This window comes from Nannobrachium achirus (assembly GCF_963921795.1).
Source record: "Nannobrachium achirus genome assembly, chromosome: 19".
Classification (NCBI taxonomy): Eukaryota; Metazoa; Chordata; class Actinopteri; order Myctophiformes; family Myctophidae; genus Nannobrachium; species Nannobrachium achirus.
Window position 1 is genome coordinate 1,911,604 of NC_137826.1, and position 21,107 is coordinate 1,932,710.

Here is a 21,107-nt window from a genome sequence, read left to right on the forward strand (position 1 = left end):
ATGGAGATCTCTGATGTCATCATTATTAAGCCCATATCTAACAGGACTTCATATGAGAATGCCCATATATAGAGGCCACCTCGTCCACATACCACACAAACAGAATCCATATATGGCCAAGACAGATGGCCAAGACAGCCCATATCTGTGTGGCTTGTTCAGGGATCTCCATATATGGGCATAAAAGGGATTGTATGTATGATGTCAGATGTCATAGACGTCATAGGACTTTCACATAACGAATAACTGAGTAAGCATGTTTGGGGTCACACAGCATATCTCCATATACAGTACATGGATCTCCATATATGGGTAACTGGTCCGATACTGGCCAGATGGCCAAGACATGGCGCAAGGTCGCTTGTTGCCCTTGGGCATCTTACTGGTGTGTGTGTGTGTGTGTGTGTGTGTGTGTGTGTGTGTGTGTGTGTGTGTGTGTGTGTGTGTGTGTGTGTGTGTGTGTGTGTGTGTGTGTGTGTGAGCGCAAAAACCATACACCCAAAGTTAGATCCTGTGGGATAATATACTTATAAATTGATTCGAGCGTCCAAACAAGGGGGCATAGCTTCGCTCCACACAAATGGAACAAAGTCCAGGACTCTATGAAACTGGTTGGATTGGTCTCAAGACATTTAAGGTGCTTCTCGAGGAGGACGCACTACACAGTGACAGACTGCAATCTATATTTACTGTATATTTGCATCTGTGACGGTTCAAAATGTGTGCTATTGTTTTTCATGATAATGTATTGTATTGCTGTGATCAGGGCATCCTTGAAAAAGAGAGCATGCTCTCAAGGGACTTCCCAGAAAGAAAGAAAGAAAGAAAGAAAGAAAGAAAGAAAGAAAGAAAGAAAGAAAGAAAGAAAGAAAGAAAGAAAGCAATGGCTATACAGGGTACAGGCTATAGGCTTTGCTGTACAACAGAAGGAAGGAAGGGGGAACAGTTTTTGCCGTGCCCCATGGGCGTAGACAGCAAAACGTGGCCTGATTGAAAACCATTTACTGGACTCTCTGGATCGGATCAAGGAAGATGCACGCACGCGATAGTAGAATTGACCACACTGGCTCGTGACATCTGATCTGGGCCAGATCGTCTGGCTGGCCACACAACATATTTCAGCTACATTAGTTGCCGTGACAGCAAACGCTACTGAGGACAGGATACCACCGGGACTCTGAAGTTCATGGTCACATCTCTCTCTCTTACAGCTGAGCGGCCGAGTCAACGCGCTCAACGTCTTTCCAGCTAAGAACATACAGAAGAAACTCCACAATGAGAACCTCAGCACCATGGACAGCGCTAGTTTTCCTTCTGCTTCAAGGCGCCCTGCAAGCGTGCACAGGTAATTCCTATATCTCCATTTATTGAAATATTATTTCAATTTTCAAAGCACAAAGGTAATGAAAATAGCAGATCTCACATGCAAGTTGTGATTATAGTCTTCGTTAATTATTTTGAATTAACTTGTTCACTGAAATGATGGTTTAACCATAGACAACCAACTACTGCTTTTGATTCAACTGTAGTAACAGGTGCATCCAATGGGATAATTAAGCAAAGCATACAAAACTACACTGTTTCCACATGAGAGCAATGGAGAAAGTTGCATCCAATTTATATTAAAGGACAACTTTTTTTTTTTTTTACAACAATTAAGGGTTCATATTTTAGATTGTAATTGGAGTAAAGAAAAGATGAGTCTTAAAATGTTTTCATTTACTTCTTTCTATTGTTTTGTCAATTTAAGAGTTTGATTTCAGTGCATGGGGGCATGCGTGCATGTGGTTAAATTTGTCTTTTTAGACACAATGAGCAACACATTCTTTATTATTTACAGCAACACTACAAGCCCCCATAAGTCACATCTAACCATGAAAGGAAACCATGTGGTGCATATAGGGGATGGGCTTATTGTGCCTAAAAATACACTTTAGCCACTTGTATGCATGCCCACAACCACTGAAATCAAACTCGCTAAATTGCCTGAAACATAGAAAGAAGTAAAAGTTGTCCTTTATACTTCATTGACACGCTTTCTTTAAATAAAACCCTATTTTCTCCCAATTCTTCTTTGTTTGTAAATGAATAATGGACTGTTTGAAAATGTCTTCGCAGTGAAGAAACTGGGCAGCAACACGGGGCGGTTTGCCAACGCCACCTTGGTGCGTCTCTCTGAGTTTCTGAGTGCTGGCTATAAGAAGGGAGTCAGACCTGTGAGTGACTGGCGCAAATCCACCACCGTGGCAATAGACCTTATGGTCTACTCTATCCTCAATGTGGTGAGTTTATTATATAGACCTCATACTCTATCCTCAATGTGGTGAGTTTACAGTTTACAGTTTAGGCATTTAGCAGACGCTTTTAATCCAAAGCGACTTACAATAGGCAGATACAAAACATCACAAGATAATATGTCAGTACATCAACAGCAATATAACAAGTGCAAATGGATATCTATCTAGAAAAAAAAACACAATAAAATCAAAGTTCTAAAAAAACCTAAAAACAAATGCTAACTATCTTTATGTATGGTCATTGATTTTCTGTAGTGCTAAGGGTTTAGGTGGAGTCTGAAGAGGTGAGTCTTCAGTCCACGGCGAAAGCTAGTGAGTGAGTCCGTTGTTCTAAGAGTTCTAAGAGTTTATTATATAGACCTCATACTCTATCCTCAATGTGGTGAGTTTATTATATAGACCTCATACTCTATCCTCAATGTGGTGAGTTTATTATATAGACCTCATACTCTATCCTCAATGTGGTGAGTTTATTATATAGACCTCATACTCTATTCTCAATGTGGTGAGTTTATTATATAGACCTCATACTCTATCCTCAATGTGGTGAGTTTATTATATAGACCTCATGGTCTACTCTATCCTCAATGTGGTGAGTTTATTATATAGACCTCATGGTCTACTCTATCCTCAATGTGGTGAGTTTATTATATAGACCTCATACTCTATTCTCAATGTGGTGAGTTAGACCTCATGGTCTACTCTATCCTCAATGTGGTGAGTTTATTATATAGACCTCATACTCTATTCTCAATGTGGTGAGTTTATTATATAGACCTCATACTCTATTCTCAATGTGGTGAGTTTATTATATAGACCTCATGGTCTACTCTATTCTCAATATAAGTTTATTACGTGGAATAAATAATAAATATAGCCTACTGCACAAATACCAGTGGTGGAAAAGGTAGAAAAGGTGCATTTTGCATCAAAGGATGCAGCATGATGAGTCATATGATGCAAAATGCATCACTAGTCATGCTGAAATACTAAAATATCTCAAAACACAGATTGAACACTAAAAATAACTCAGGATTGTGGTGATCGTGTCCCAAACAACAATAAAATAAGATCTGGTTGTCGCAGAGGTGAAGTGGTCCTTTAAGTAAAAGTATACTGCAATGCAGAAAAATAAGTTCAAAATGTAACTTGAGTAAAAGTACAAGATTATTAGGTAAAATAGTGCATTTTGCTGTAGTAAAGTGTATTTAAAGTAGGACTACTAAAAGTAGAAAGTACTCATTATACAGAATGTCCCATTTCACAAGTTTTCAAATGTATAAAAAGCTATATAAATCGTGTATTAATGTATTATTAATCCAAATCTAACTATAACTTAAGTTTTCAAATACTTCTAGTGGATCTACAAGTGTACACTGTATTGACACATCCACAATTAGTTAGTTAGTTAGTTAGTTAGTTAGTTAGTTAGTTAGTTAGTTTAATTTATTGTCCACAGTGTGGAAATGTGTATTTTGTCTCATATACAAGCAACATTAAACAACAGATCAACAGCAGCAGCAACAAACACTTACACACAAAACATCTTTAAAGGCAACAAGAAGGACCACAGTGGCATATATACTGTAAAAGAACAGGCAGATCAACGAGACATGGCATCATTCAATGCCTTAATGGCATTTGTAATTAATGAGTTTTTAAAGATATTACGGCTACGGTTTGCCTTAGCTGCTCTATAGCGTCTACCAGAGGGACGTAAATCGAACTCCCTACGGAGTGGGTGAGAGGGATAATTTATTGAAGCGGTGAAAGCCGCTTCCAAGGAGTGGCTTTGTGTGTTCCGTTCATGTCCATGTCCATATATGGTAATTTCAGTCCAGAATGAACAGTTTTTATCTGTCCCGTATATGTGTGTCCCATGTGTGTCCCGTTCATGTCCATATGGTCATTTCAGTCCAGAACGAACAGGTTTTATCTGTCCCGTACATCCAGAATATGTGTGTAATGTCCGTCCCGGTCTGATGATTGGATGATTAAAAATGTCCAATGAGACCATACTTTGAGGATTGGTTCAAGCTTCACATGACAATTCGGCCCTCCAGATAAAATCATTCATTCATTCAGAATTGGAAGAATGTATATAGATCACAGAGTTCATAGCTCTAGAACACATAGTATAAAAGTTCACCGCTTCACTTCGAACCGAGGTTTGATTTTTATCTTAAACGACCTGATTTGACAGACTTGTGTTATAATTATGTCCTGGTTTGTACCACCATACAGGATGAAAAGAACCAGGTTTTGACAACCTATATATGGTACAGACAGGTAGGTTCAATAACCTTTCACAATCTCACCAAGAATTACTCCTAAACTGCTGATACATTGAGACGTATGTTGGCGAATTTCCAACAAGTCACCTGTCACTCATTAAACATGTCAGGAATGGACTGACGAGTTCCTGGTGTGGAACCCCGAGGACTTTGACGAGGTCAAGCAGGTGTCCATACCCACCGCTAACATCTGGGTCCCCGACATCCTCATCAATGAGTTGTAAGTACAACCGTAACGCAAATCTGTGTAATGTTCGATTTGAACCACTTTAACCGTTATTTTATGCTTTAGCTATTGAAAAATAGCAGACATACAAGCTCACAGCGCGGCACCGAGTGCCGCGCTGCGAGCTTGTAGATCTGCTATTTTTTGAAAGATCGTGAACATTTGTGTCTTTCAATATTTTTTACTCTATTCTACACAGTAAACGTCTTCTAAATCCTTCCTCTAAATCAGTGGTTCTCAAACTTTTTCATGTCAAGGACCCCCAAAATTACATGTATTTGACCGTTTCCCTGGAAACCCATCTTAAAAGCATATATTTTGTTCCAGGGACCCCCAGAGCCCAGAAGAGAAGATCTGTGTTAAAACAGTATTTTTCCCCCTAAATTATACCACATTTTTCACTGATTTTTCTTTTTAGTTTTTCAAAAATAACAGATCCACGTCAAAGTATAAAATAAAGGTTATGCTATATCAACCAATTTGCAGGGGACCCCTTCCAGGATCCCACTTTGAGAACCACTTTTCTAACATGCAGAGATGTTTCTCCACCTTTTAAGCTTTCATTCCTCCAATAACATCTGTGTTTGAATTCCTCTCATGCTGCAGCGTGGACGTTGGGAAGTCCCCAGACATCCCCTATGTGTACGTGTCCCACCAGGGACTGGTGCGCAACTACAAACCCATCCAAGTGGTGACCGCCTGTACTCTGAACATCTACAACTTCCCCTTTGACGTTCAGAAGTGTAGCCTCACCTTCCAGAGCTGGCTCCATACCAGTAAGATACACACTTGAACATTCTTTTTCTTAACTTTGTCTTTATTTAAGCAATATTACACGAGAGGGTGTGCATATAACACGGTTATCCGGCACAACAGCCTTACCGCAGGAACGAGCCGACAGGCGAGTTCCGTAGGTAGGGCTGAAGTGCCGGATAACCGTGTTAATGCAGACCCTCGAGTGTAATATTGCGATTATGCAACTGTTGCCCTTAAAAAAAAAAACACGTCAACTTCATTTCATTGTAATTAAGATATTCAATAGGAATTTGTAATTTTTTAATGCCACATTTAGCTACTATGTCCCTGAACGTCACATGAAAACCGCTAGCCTAGCCGCCTAGCATAGTGTGGGGAGAGAGGAGCGCTTGCTGTCTTTCGTGACCAACGCAGCTGATTTCTTTACTTGATGAGAGACAGTGCATTATTGCTCGTTATATGCACGGTTGGAGAGCCTGTTTTCCATTGAGAGCCCGACTACCTGTTGTATAATAGTGATTACACAATACAGAAAGTACAAAGACAATAATAAAACACATACAAAAGACACACAAAGACAGAGAAAAAAATAATAATAATAACATTGGGGTTTACATTTTTTCACCTTTATATCAGCAGCTCACCTCTTTTGAATCTATACATAAACCATTTTCCCATCTTTTATTAAAAAGTTCCTTTATCTTCAGTTTGAACTTCAACTGTTCCATGTCCTGTATATTGTCCATGATTGACCTCCATTGTTTGTAGTCCGGAGTGATGTCCTTGAGCCAGTTCTTAGTAATTGCTTTTTCACAGCGATCAGTAGGATCTTAACCCATTTAGGCCTAGGATTATTGAATGCTTTAACTATTGAAAAATAACAGATATACAAGCTCACAGTGCGGCACCGAGTGCCGCGCTGCGAGCTTGTAGATCTGCTATTTTTGAAAATGTGTGCAAATCTTTGAATATATATGTATTTTTAAAGCAAACGTTTGTAACTAAAACTTTGCTTCTGGGTGGTCCCCGGAACAAAATATTTTGAGATGGGGGTCCGTGGCCAAATACATATCATTTTGGGGGTCCTTCGCATGAAAAGGTTTGAGAACCACTGACATAGTAGTCTCTCAAGAACAGACTAACTGAGCTCCAGTTAAGTGAAAAGAACCTTTTCTTTGACGATGGCTGACATAGAAACAGAGGTTTTTCAAAAAACCTTAGAAGGATTCAAAAGACACTTATAAAATCGTGTCAAAATTCTAATTTTCACAATTTTTCAAAAATAGCAGATCTACAAGCTCGCGGCACTCGGTGCCGCGCTGTGAGCTTGTATATCTGCTATTTTTCAGTAGTTAAAGCATAAAATAATGATACACAATAATGTGTACCCGTACATATTTGTCCCCCGCTTGTACAGATTCCTCTATGAGACCCATGTATAATACTAGGCATGAATTAGGAATTTATTATCCCAATACTTCACAAATAACCGAGTGAATGACATCCCAGAAAGGCTGGACCTTCTTGCAATCCCAGAAAATATGTGTGTGTGTGATCGGGTTTGTAGTGGCCACATTTTCTCCAGCACATTTGTTGTGTTTTAGTTTGTTTACTCTTAATTTGGGGTGTGATGAAATATCGAATTTGATACACTTGAACAATTTCACTTGAAAAATAAGAGCAGACATAGTGCACATGCTTCTATTATGTTTCAGAATAGTCTGCCTCCAACGCTAGCTGTCCTCTGGAGCAATTCAAATCAAGTTAGTTTGTTTGGTTATGTAAAGTGCCGGCTCAAATAGATTTAGTCATTCGTGTTGTTGTAAGAAATGGTTTGCTTCTTCCTAATGTGATTCTGGCAATGTTGTAAAGCAAAACTGCATATTAACCATTAAACTATCCAATAATAACAATGAAATGTATTTCTTTTTACGCCAGATGATGGCAGCAGCCTGCATGGCGGTACGCACTGCTGCCACCATCTGGCGGAGTCAGGTTAGGTATTTCAATTTCAATTTCACAATTGTGATGGTGCTTACAAATGGCTATAAAAAGTCTTGACTCAAGATTTGTTATGAATTTTGAGCCAGTGTCCGGCCAATAGTGTGACCAATTCCAGCACTGCCAGGTACTAACCATTAACATGTTTAAACGGAAATCCTTGGAGCTCAATGCCAGGAACCTGTCTTCAGATTGTTCCGTCATCATAAGACAGACCGCCGCCAAGTTGACCACAAGCCGGCTTGTAGATTGGCCATTTTCACAATTTTTGTAGGCCTCCAATCTTGCTAACCATCGTCAAAGAAAAGGGAAAAACAGCGCGCTCTCTGTTTTCCTTTTCATCAGAGAGTCTGTTCTTTATTTTGTTGTACCAATTTGTTGATATAATTAAGAAATAGATAGCTTTGATTCTGATATATTCTGAATTTCCTCATGGGGATCAATAAAGTATCTATCCATCCATCCATCCATCCATATATCCATCCATCCATCGTCCCATCATGTATGTATGTATGTATGTATGTATGTATGTATGTATGTATGTGAGTGAGTGAGTGAGTGAGTGAGTGAGTGAGTGAGTGAGTGAGTGAGTGAGTGAGTGATTCATTGATTGATAAGATGTAGTTATATTTTTTGTAAATGAAACATGAAACGTGTCCCCCCAACATGCAGTCGATGACATCAACATCACGCTGATGAGAGACCCTGAGGAGCTCAGTAGAGACAAGGGTCTGTTCATGAACCAGGGGGAATGGGAGCTTCTGCACATCCTGTCCAAGTACAACTCCTTCAGTCTGGACAACGACGACTACTATGCAGAGATGAAGTTCCATGTAAGTACCGTACATATGCATTAAATGAACAAAAAGAAAGAAACAAACGGTATGTAGCCTACATTATAACTGCCATGATACTGTATATGTATGTATGCATCTGTTCAGAAACATTTTGAAGGGAAATCCTTTCCCACGGCCAAGTATGAAAATTGTAGAAGGAAAAGGATAAAACATCCAATTCAAAATGAATCCCCCACACCCTGACGAGCACTAAGAGTTGAGGCATTACATTTTGTATAACACGGTTCTAGTGTGAAAATAGCAGATCTACATGCTCAGAACGCCTTGCGTTGCGAGGCGTTTGTGAGCATGTAGATCTGCTATTTTCACAATTTCTACGTCTAATATTTGACAATTTGGACAATGTTTAATTTGTCATTTTAGAGGTATTAAAAAGTCCTTAAATAAACTTTAGAAATGTGCAGATACCCTCTATACACTTAAACTTTATGTTGGTTTGTTTACTGTTGAGTGATAAAACAATGTTTCATGTAACACCTTGCAAGCCGCGGCAGAACCCTCTGAACAGAGGTAGCGCCGAAGAAATAAGCTATTTATTTACAAACATGTTTTAAAAAAACAAAGCCCACATGATAACAACACGTAATGGAGTGCTCGGTACAGCGTGTATATTCATCCTGCAGAGGTCGGCGATCTTACTTTGGCGACGCGGAGGGGAGATCTCTTCCATTCGTTTACGTGCGGCGAAGCAGGGAAAGGAGCGATAGAGAAGCGGCGCCCGAACGTGATTGAGACCGCGATCCACGAACAGAGACAAAGACCAGCCATGTTGTTTGTTGCTTCTTGTCGATTTTCAACAACGTGGAGGGTAGGAGTGGCTCTTGAGCCAACCATCCATCCAGAATGTAAGTCAACGGCGCGGCCTGCTGGATGCTACGAGTATCACACCCACTCCCAGAAAATGATTGAGAGAGGATCTTAACCGTTTCAGATGGCTCCAAAAAGACACAGAGAAGAATGGCCGATCGTTTTTTTTTGGATTATTATCATTTATATCAAAAGTACGGGAAAAGACAACCGGCTGATTGGACCAATTAGGAAGTCCGAGCAAGTACGGCCAGGCTGAGAAGGTGTTTAAGTTAATCATCTGGGGACCCCACTTTTTTTTTCGTCTTCTCCAAATAACCTTTTTTTCCAAATAACCTTTTCTGTAATGCTGTACAATATATCTCTGCTGTTGGGCAGAGATATTACGATTTTTCAGAAAAAAATACCAAAAAAAAAAACATCCAGCTCAAGTAGAGTTAGGAGGTTTTGGCGTTTTTTACTACTTTTCATTGTATTCATTCTTTTTTTTAACCAACAAACAGAAGCAAAGGTTCAATAGCACTGATTGATGAAAAGAAAAATCAAAAACCAGAAGAATTAGGTTTCTGCCAGACAGCAACGATATGTACTATAATTACAATACTTCAAAGGACATCTCTTTCTTAGCGTTAGTCTTGGTCAACTTCACAAAGACTTCCATTTTCTGAAAAAGTAATGGTTAGGGGACAACATGGTCGGCACGGCGTTTAGCACTGTTGCCTCACAGCAAGAAATTCCCGAGTTTGACCCCTGGTGGAGGTGGCCTTTCCGTATGGAGTTTGCATGTTCTTCTGTTGCATGTTTCCCCTGGGAACTCTGGTCTTTCTCCGACACCAAAAGACATGCATATGAGGTACATACTCCCCCCAGTGCCCTTGACCAAGGTACTGCCACTACGATCTGTCCCCCAGCGCTGCACTGTGGCCGCTCACTGCTCCTATAAGTAGTTAGGATGGGTTAAATGCAGAGGACGAAGTTACCCTGAGGGAATAATAATAAAGTACGCCTTAACATTCATACGGTACGAGATTTACACCAGACAGCAATGATATTCAACTACTAACAAAGAAAGAAACTACAAAAAATAATCACATAAATCGCCAAAATATAAATATTTTCTTCAACGTAACTACTGTACTTATACCCTTATAAGTACATATTTTTAAGTACACTTTCGAGTTATTTGTACTTCCAATGTATTTCCAATTTCCAATACTTCTACTCCACTACATCTCTGCCCGGGTAGCTCAGTCGGTAGAGCTCTCGCCTTTGGACCGCAAGGTCATGGGTTCGATTCCGGGCACCGCCAACTCAGCGTATGAGTAGCATGGCTTGGCAAGTCGTGCGGCAAGTACTGGGAGCTGATGGTAGGTGTGGCGCTCCACCTCAGCAGTCCATCTCCCAGGGGTCTAGCGCATTGTAACGGGGACAGACTCCCGCGTGTTACCGGCTGATACCGACAATAAGCCACTCCCGACCTACTACATCTCTGATCCAAATGTACTTTTACTCCACTACATTTTATTTGAAAACATAAGTTACTAGTTACTTGTCTTTGATACTTGGATATTGATGATTACAAGACATACATTAACCACATCAGCCCTATATAAAGATTTCGGCCATTTGAAAATAGCCGATCTATAAGCACACAATGCGTCGCAATGTGACGCATTGTAGATCAGCTTGTAGGTCTGCTATTTTCAAAAGATTTATACAGTAGGTCTACATTTGAAAACTTGAAATGGGACGGTCTGCTTAATGAGCACTTTTACATTTGGTACTTTGAGTACATTTCGAGGCCAATACTTTTGTACTTTTACCTAAGTACAGTAACATTTTTAAATCCCACACTTTTCCTTGTTTTGCAGTATTGATCATTTTCACTTAACCCATTTAGGCCTGAACACATTATGACGCAATATTTTATGCTTTAACTATTGAAAAATAGCAGATATACAAGCTCACAGCGCGGCACCGAGTGCCGCGCTGCGAGCTTGTAGATCTGCTATTTTTGAAAAATCGTGAAAATTCGATTTTTTACCCGATTACATAAGTGTCTTTTGAATCCTTCTAAGATTTTTTGAAAAACCGATGTTTGTATGTCAACAATCTGGCCAGCCATCGTCAAAGAAAAAGGTCCTTTTCACTTAACTGGAGCTCAGTTAGTCTGTTCTTGAGAGACTACTATGTAAGTGGTGCTCAAACCTTTTCATGTCAAGGACCCCCAAAATCATATTTATTTGGCCACGGACCCCCATCTCAAAATATTTAGTTCCAGGGACCACCCAGAAGCAAAATTTGAGTTACAAACGTTCGCTTTGAAAATACATATATTCAAAGATTTGCACACATTTTCACGACTTTTTCAAAAATAGCAGATCTACAAGCTCGCAGCGCGGCACTCGGTGCCGCGCTGTGAGCTTGTATATCTGCTATTTTTCAATAGCTAAAGTTAATAGGGCCCCTCCACCTTGGGCCCCGGTAACTCAGTCCCACTTTCCTACCCCTTGTGACGCCCCTGTGCGTAGGTGGTGATCCGGCGGCGGCCGCTGTTCTACACTGTGAACCTGCTGCTGCCCAGCATCTTCCTGATGGTGATGGATGTGGTGGGCTTCTATCTGCCCCCTGACAGCGGGGAGAGGGTGTCCTTCAAGATCACTCTATTGCTGGGCTACTCCGTCTTCCTCATCATCGTGTCCGACACGCTGCCCGCCACCGCCATCGGAACCCCGCTGATAGGTGGGCGAGGAGGAGACGCATGCTGACCGCCGTCTAGGCTTCATTTATCATTAACCACGGGCCGGACGGGGAAATGAAATAGGGATGGGACGATGAGCAATATTATCGTTTATCATGATAAAAAAAGACACTCGTGATAATCGTACCGTGGAGATTTAAAGATGGGGTGCCACGATTTCCCCCCTCCCCTAAAACATGCATATCAGGTATTATGATTATACTACTGTAGGAGGAAGATTTTTTTCCCAAAAAAGTGTACAGAAAGAGTTAAAATTTGTTTTTTATGTGGCCACACCCACCAGTTCATCAAGTATGCCTGGTTGGTCAGGTGGGTGGTGACCCAGCTGAAGAAACCCAAAATACAAAGAGAATACATAAAAGGTACTTAGTTTTACCGATCTACAAGCTTGTTGTGAGCTTGTAGATCTGCTATTTTTTGGCAAATGTTTGATCATCGCGATACTGATAATATCGTAAATCCCCATTTCTTTGGTCACAATAATTGTGATAAGACATTTTCATATCGTCCCATCCCTAGTCACGAAGTGACGCGTTGCGAGCTCGTAGGTCTGCTCATTTTAAGCGTGTGACAGCGCCGTACGACGAAATATAAATCAGGCTTCGTGCTCATCAGTTTGCATCGATAGTGAGGGTCTTGCAAGCTCCAGGGTAAAAGAAATAAACTAAATTGCCTGCAGGGAACATTTTATAGTATAGTTTTGTGACAAAAATAATTTGTACATTTCTTTTTAACAACCAATCTGATTTTTTTTTTTTTTTTTTTCAGATGATAAATAGCTTGAGCTTATAGGTATTTTTCTGTTGTCGTTTTGTAAAACTTGTATTCCCTGTGAGCAGTGAGTGACTAACCCTTGTATCTGGGACCACATCTACAGTACATGGTCAAATCTGGTCAAATCCTCTGTGGTTATTTAACTCGGGGACTACCCTTAAGTCCTACATCTCATTAGTCCTACATCTCATCCTCATAGTCCTAATTTGGTTAGAGTTAGGGTTTAGGGTTAGGTTTAGGCATAGTCTTACTGAGGTTAGGGTTAATAGGTTTAGGCATAGTATTTTCACCAGGTTAAAATTCACCAGATTGGGACTAATGGGATGTAGGAACAATGACATGTCAGACCAATGCCATGACACCATTTAACTCTTACAAATGGAACCAAAATGGACCCATAAGTGTCCATTTTGTTCCTAGCTATCATTCATTAGATGGGGACCCCCTGGGACGCCGTCACGGACCCCCTGGGGGACCCCCACTGATAACCGGTGGCGTATAATAATGACGCGGCTCTCCACATCTCTTCCCCAGGCGTGTACTTTGTGGTGTGCATGGCTCTGCTGGTCATCAGCCTGACGGAGACGGTTCTGATCGTGCGTCTGGTGCACAAGCAGGACCTGCAGCCCCCCGTGCCCCACTGGGTCAAGCACCTGGTGCTGGAGAGGGCTCCCATCCTCTTCTGCATCCACAAGAAGCACCGGCTGTGCTCCATGCTTTCCTCCGACTCCTCCGACCTTGAGCGCTACAAAGACAACAATTTTGGGCCGGGTAAGGCTGACCGGGTTTTACACATAATGTTGTACTTTATGTAAAAGTATCAGTACTCACATTGTACTTTATGTAAAAGTATCAATACTGCACTATAGATGTACTCCTATACAAGTAAAAGTCCAGAATTCAAAATGTATCGCATCAACATGTATTTAAAGTATCAAAAGTAAAAGTACGAAATGTTGGAAAATAGCAGATCTACAAGCTCACAAGGTTCCACCTGAAATCACAGTGACATCAGAGCATGATGTCAGAGCGGCAAACCCATTGAACCACAGTGTCAGGCATGACAGAGATACATACATACATACATACATACATACATACATACATACATACATACATACATACAGTACATACGGACAAGAATTGACCGTTTACAAACTAATCTGCGACCTACGGTCGCAATTAAACAAACAAGCTACAATAACAGCGAAAATGTGACTTAAAAAAACAGGCAGGAAAAATGCTTTGTGGTAAAAACTGATGTGAAGAAATGGGACATGATACTGACCATGACACAGACATGATACTGACCACGACACAGACATGATACTGACCATGATACTGACATGATACTGACCATGATACTGACATGATACTGACATGATACTGACCATGATACTGACCATGATACTGACATGAAAATGACCATGATACTGACCATGATATTGACTATGATACTGAACAAACTGAATATGAAACTATATTTACACACTTTGCTTTTCACCACAGCCCCATGCTCTCACCACCATACGTGCGAGCTGGGGGGCCGAGGAGGAGGAGGGCCCATCATCAGCCTCCACGGCGAGAGAGAAGGAGGGCTGCTGGGCCTGGGGGGCCTGGGGGGCCTGGCCCCGTCCCGGGACCCCGCGCCGCCCGTCATGGACAACATCCTGCAGGAGGTGACCACCATACGCCACTTCCTGGAGAAGAGGGACAAGTGCAACGAGGTGGCCAAGGAGTGGCTGCAGGTGGGCTACGTGCTGGACGCGCTGCTCTTCCGGGTGTACCTGGTGGCCATAGTGGCCTACACCATCACCCTGGGCACGCTGTGGTCCGTGTGGCAGACCGCCTGAGCTTCACCCATAGACGTAGGAAATATGGACGGTGGGAAATGATAACGTCACCATTGGTTTCTTGGGTTAGAAAATGAAGCTTTTTTTTCTCCCTTGTGTGGGTACCCAAGGAAGGCTATTGGTTGCCAACGGTCACGTGCAACCGCAGGGGTACTTGGTAGCTTGCCGAAAATAAAACGGACGAAGAAGAAGGAGGGCGGGACCTACGGTCTCTGGTTGTAGATGAGAATGGTGGAGAATAATCAGCTTTAACATCAATTATAAAATAAAAGGGACCATATTTTCACAAAATGTATGTCATGGTGATTGAAACGAGACTTTAAACTAGCGACAGGAACCATAAAGTATTTGTGACTATATTTATTAAGGTAAGAAAATCTAATGTAAAGTTCAGGGAAAATGAAAGAGTTCCAATGGAGAACATATACCTTGGTACCAGCCGGGGGGGAAACAGCTAAACTAACGGCCAATCGTAGGAACACTTAGTTCCGCGTTTGTTTCATGTTAAATCTTGGCTTTACCACTGTCCGGTACATTGCTGTAAACATGTTACGGTCCCATCCTAATTTACAGTACACTTTAAGACCGAATAAGACATAATAAAGCCATAATAAGAAATAATGTGTTGGTAATTAGAACTAATATGTTTTATTAGACAGAAACAAAGACAGAATAGCAGAAAGAGCGAATACATTCTCTGGCACCGACACCTGCCACGGAACTACCGCGGCAGGTAACGCCGCACCACTGGCAGTTCGAACGGCAGTCGCACTGCATCGCCGGCGATAGGCCTGGCAGTTCGACCGGCAGTCCCGGCAGTAGGACCGGCGGCCCTTGCACGGACCGGCAGGTCCCGTCGCGGTAAACTGCCGGTCCGTGCGGTGGTGGCTGCCGCGGCAGTTACCAGCGATGCCGGTCCTACCTACAGTTCTGTGTGGCGGCCGCCGGTCCTATCGCCGGGCGATGCAGCACGACTGATGGTCGAACTGCCGGTCGGCAGGTGCCGGTGCCAGAGAATGTATTCGCTCTTTCTGTTATTCTGTCTTTGTTTCTGTCTAATAAAACATATTAGTTCTAATTACCAACACATTATTTCTTATTATGGCTTTATTATGTCTTATTCGGTCTTAAAGTGTACTGTAAATTAGGATGGGACCCGGTTACTATACTAGCACTGCCTTGGCCAGGGGATCTGTTCCTTGTGTACCGTAGTGTCATGGTGCTGACATTGACAGGGTTGTTTAATAGGGGATCTTGCTAGCCATATTAAACATGTATGCACATAATGGCATCGATTCCCGACCCGTGGGCTGGAGCCCACTGCTGGGGCCGCGATCTCATGCTGCGTTAATGCGGAACATGAATACAGTAGGTCTTGGGAGAACCATCACGTTTGGTGGTGGTCCATGGATTTTAGGAACAATACACGTTGGCTCTTAGTGTCAGTGTGGTAAGAAATACATAACCGTTTTAGAAATACATTAACTCTATACACATCGTGTTTTTATAGTAACTACTGTACAACAGACGGAACACATTCAACACTTTTATAATCAGACAGCATACGATAAGCTGTACAACAAAGCTGTAAATTCTAACCACTATTGATGTCTTAGTATTTATTTGTTTTTCAACCACTTAAACCATCTGTACTTAGTAAACTAATACGTAGTTGACTGGCAGGGTTGGCTCTGTATTTGGACAGCTCTCTACAGTAAGTCCCTTTGCTGAAAATAGATTATGTAGATCTGCTATATTTTCCATGAGTGTCCCCCCCAGAATACGGACGCTAGGTTTTGAGAGGTTGCCATCCCTGCATCTCGCATGTTCAGTCATGGAGGGGATCATGGCTATGTTCCCTCCACTCTATGTTCCCTCAGCCCCACTGAGGTTAGGGTTAGGTTTAGGTTTAGGCATAGAGGTTAACATTGACCAGTGTTGGCAGGTTAGCTACTCACCAGCGTCGGCAGGTTAGCATTTCACCAGGTTAACATTCACCTGCATCGCTGAGGGAACGAGCATGGACCCTCATGGAGCATGATCAAGGAGAAAGGTGCAAATCTTCACCCAACATATCACTGACACAGTAATGTCAGACTCCCTGTCTGTCCAATATTATAACTTCATTCAGATGACATATAGTTATGACTGTTCATTTTTTATGACATAACATCCAGTAGTATTAGGGCTTAACATCTTCCTGTCTGCTTTTATTTTATTTTGACAATATGCATTGGAATATGGATTTGAATTTTTTTGACAGTTGCAAAATAACCGTCTCACGTTTTTTATTTGGATAAAAGTATAGGATATGTTTTGTAATTGGTTTGACATGATATGATGAAGCATGAATTCTTTTTTGTGAAAACAATTTGGTTGACACTGTAATTTATGATTTCTATTCTGATAAGGTGATATTACTTCGTGTTTTTGATTATGTGATTATGTACAGTATGATTCATCTTTTCTTCACTTTCTATTTGGATGATATATTACTGTAGGCCAATTCCTGATTTTCTGCCTCTGCCCTTAAAGCTGTTTTTGTTTGAATAAATAAAGCATTATTTGAACCAATCTGTATGGTAGAATATGTTAATACAATATAACTAGCAACACGTCTGCAGTTGTTGGAGGTGGTCTCGCAACTCTTCCACATTTCCGCTGAGATCATTTGGACCCTGGCTGGTGCTGAGTTGAAAAGCTGGTATCCAAGCCAGTAGGGACGTGCAAGGAATGTGAGCGAGGCAGGAGCTGAAATTTCTAAAAGGGCCTTTGGTGAAAATATTGAAAATAGCAGACCTCCAAGCTCACAACGTCTATTTTCGGTACTTGATACCACACTAAACTAAGCATGATCAAGTGAATACTGGAGATGTGGCATACGGCATGGATTTCTACACAGAGAGGACAATGGAAGGTAAGGGGAATGGGCTCTTTTGCGGAGCATTACATTTAATTATTATTAATGAGGTATCCATAATTGTATCGTTGACTGTGTCATATTAAAGCACTGTTTAATTACACACATGAGGTGGTCCACTGCTTCTACCTTAAAGACTACAAGTGCATACATTTAGGTGGTTATACTTTCGGGGGGAATTTTTTTTATAATCCTATATCATATGACACATGTTTGCATTTTTGATTAGTTTTAGAAGAATAACAGACACGCTGTGACAGTAGTTTACTGTTATCATAATGCAGCGTGGTTCCCACGCCCCCTTCTTACGCCTGACGAAAGCTGACATTTGTGGTATGTACTGTACTTTAACTGTAACTAAGTAACCTAATGTCTCAAGAGACTGAATGGATACAGAGCTTATACTGTTTGATTGATTCTAGTCTTTGAATGTCAACATCCAGAGAACCTCAGAAAGCTGCTTGGAGTCTGTTCTTCAACAAAGACACTGGCTTGATGGGCTCATGGGACATAGGAAACCTGTGGATAAAGGTTGTAGGTTCAAGTCTTATCTCTATTTAACATACATATTTAAACATTAATTGAGGGAAAGTGCTTGGGACCAGGGACGTGCTGGGCCCCTGATTCAGCCCGGGAAAAAGAGTTGGAGAGGCCCTCATTGCGCTATAGAGAGAGAGATCTCTCTCCATAGCGCTGCTGCTACTCAAAGATTTGCCATTTCAGATCATGACAAGTGACAAGCCAGTGGGCCAATTACATGAGTTATATTTTGTCGTTGTCGGGTGGAAACCTTGTATGTCCAAAACCGTTTGTTTTGTAGTTGTCATTTTAAAAATGATTTAAACTAGTGAAAACAGCCGATCTACAAGCACACAACGCCTCGCACCGTGAGGCGTTGTGTGCTTGTAGATCTGCTGTTTTCACTACTACTTTTGTGCGACGGCCTTGTATGATGAAGCAGGGCTTTGCTTTGCGAAAAATATGTACAAATTTGAAACTTGGAGATACGAGGTTTCAGCCCCCAAAATGGAACAAAGGCCGACATTCTATTTAATTTTTTTTCCTAATGGCCGGCCTGCACCGGCCGGGAATGAACCGGCCGTTCGGGAGTTGGCCCGCTTTTCTCAATGGCCAGCACGTCCCTGGGCATGATACTGATTACTGACGTCATACTGACCATGACAATGGTGGCCTATTGATTCAACATTCCTAAACCAATACAAATACTGCAATAGACTGCACCAGCCACTGGGTGGAGCAATGCTCCACCACATCAGTTACCCCAGTGGCACAGAGATAGGCCAGTCACAGGGCATACATGTATTAGACAGGGCAGACAGGGCATCATGTATATGGGGTGCTAAAAAGTAATTTAATCTATTAAGAAGAAAATTGATAATCTGTCATTTAATCAAATACGGTAATCTAATTGATGGTCTATTCTATTGCGTTCTGGTAGCTCAGTTGGTAGAGCTCTTGCCTGTGGACCATGAGGTCATAGGTTCGATAGGCCTATAACACAGCTTTGGGTGCGGCAAGTCGTATAGTAGGCTATGTACTTTGGAGCTGATGGTAATAATAACATAATAATTATATTGGCCCCACACCTTGGGTTGTTTTTTTGTCACAGTACATTTGCACATACGTGAAATTTGTCCTCTGCATTTTACCCATCCTATAACAACTAGGAGCAGTGAGCAGCCATACTGTATGTGGCACTATGGGAGCAATTAGCGCTTAGTCTTGCTCAGGGACACATCTACACATAGCCGGCCTGGCCGGGAATCGCACCTGGGACAATCAGGAGCTCTGGCTCCCAAGGCAGGTGTGGTGCAGGCGCTCCACCTCAGCAATCCATCTCCCAGTGCATTTTAACAAGGAAAGATTCCCACCTACCAACAATAGGCCTCTCTTACTTACTTATCTATTAATCATTTATCCCTTTTTTGGGTGTCATTATAACGATTTATTCAAAAAAACATCCACAAACGTACTTTTTTTTTCAATATTTTCACACAACACAACTGTGAATAAGTGGTCAATTGATTCATATATATGATGAAATACGCACTTCCTCAATTATTCGATGAATCAGAAGAAAAAAAATGATAGTCACCGCTATAGGACAATAATAATGAATGGTTGCTTGCAGCCCTAAAAGGTGTAAAAGGTGTACACAGTAAAGATTTCCATGCTGCCGGACAGGGAGTGCCTGCATGTGTTAAACAATATTGACAGCCTTGGTACATAATTAAAGTAAAAAGCTCTTGTGCAGTAAATGGGAGCATCAATTCCAATACAATCCTCTGTGTGGGCATGGGGAGCGGACAGCCAAGCCCTGTTTAAAGGTGAACGGCTCCAGACAACAAACTCACACAAAACTAATTAAGTAAAAGAAAAGAACTGTAGGTCTAGGCCAGTGGCTCTCAAACTTTTTTCATGTCAAGGGAGGGACCCCTCCCCCCATTAATGTGCATTTTGGCCACAGACTCCCTGAAGACTTTTTCAGCAAGGGATCCACCCCCCTTAAAAGATTGATGTATTTTCACTTTCTTTCGAATAGGCCTATGTATTTTAGAATTCAACCAATCTACAACTAAGCAACCAATGCATCACTGTGATGTGTTGTGAGCTTGTATTATGAAGGAAGGTATAACCCGCACTCACTTGTTAAGAGTCTTTTTTATTTCAGTAGCAGCAGCAGCAGTCGATCACAGACGTGTTTCGGCTCTAAGCCATCATCAGTGTAACTGTCATATTATACCATCTTCACTAATTGTCATATGATTAAGAATAGTGTAGCGCAGTGCTTCTCAGCCTGTGGGTCGGGACCCCCATGGGGGTCCCCAAATAATATTTTGGGGGGGTCTCCCCAGATGATTAACTTAATGTGCAACATTGTTTTCTCACTGAACAGTAAACAAACCCACATAAAGTTTGAATGTACAGAGGGTATCTGCATGTTTCTAGTGAAACAATTGACAATTTATGGACGTTTTAATAGCTCGATTCTTTTCCCCCTGGCCCTGCCGCCCTAATCTAAAGAACAACTCTTCTCTACTCTGTTTCATCTATTTGCCTACCACAAAAGTCTATATATTTATATGAACATGAACACCAGTGTCCAGAAATGAGATGCAAAATGTTTCCTTTAGAATTTGTTGTTGTTTGAGCGGTGTTGCTATGACATCTGCATTCATCAAACACTTTGAAGTATCGGTATCAAAATGTACTTAAAGTACCAAAAGTTGAACGTACTCATTATGAAGAATGTCCCATTTCACAAGCTTTCAAATGTATAAAATAAAAAAAAACTTTTGAAATGAGCAGATCTACAAGCTCACAATGCGTCGCATCGCAGCGTATTGTGAGCTTGTACTGTAGATTGTCAAGCGGTATGGGGGGGGGGGGGGGCTGAAGTGAGTAATGTATGTTTTGTAATAATCAAAATCTACAAAGCAGAGGTGTCAATTGGGTATGGCAAGCTATGGCAGCTGCCATACCTTGGCTACATGGGGGAAATAATAAAATGGACTGCATGTAATCGTGCCTGTTGCTAAG

The 21,107-nt window shown here is 41.5% G+C and overlaps 1 protein-coding gene across 1 annotated transcript; it reads left to right on the top strand.

Moving 5' to 3' along the window:
- Positions 1–1,275: 1,275 nt before the first annotated feature.
- On the top strand, positions 1,276–14,626 carry htr3a (5-hydroxytryptamine (serotonin) receptor 3A; the record flags this gene model as incomplete). Its single annotated transcript, XM_080748577.1, has 9 exons — positions 1,276–1,345; positions 2,119–2,282; positions 4,542–4,586; positions 4,702–4,811; positions 5,424–5,593; positions 8,247–8,407; positions 11,770–11,980; positions 13,308–13,544; positions 14,283–14,626. The coding sequence occupies 9 exons, from the start codon at positions 1,276–1,278 to the stop codon at positions 14,624–14,626; spliced, it is 1,512 nt and encodes a 503-aa protein (XP_080604703.1).
- Positions 14,627–21,107: the final 6,481 nt, after the last annotated feature.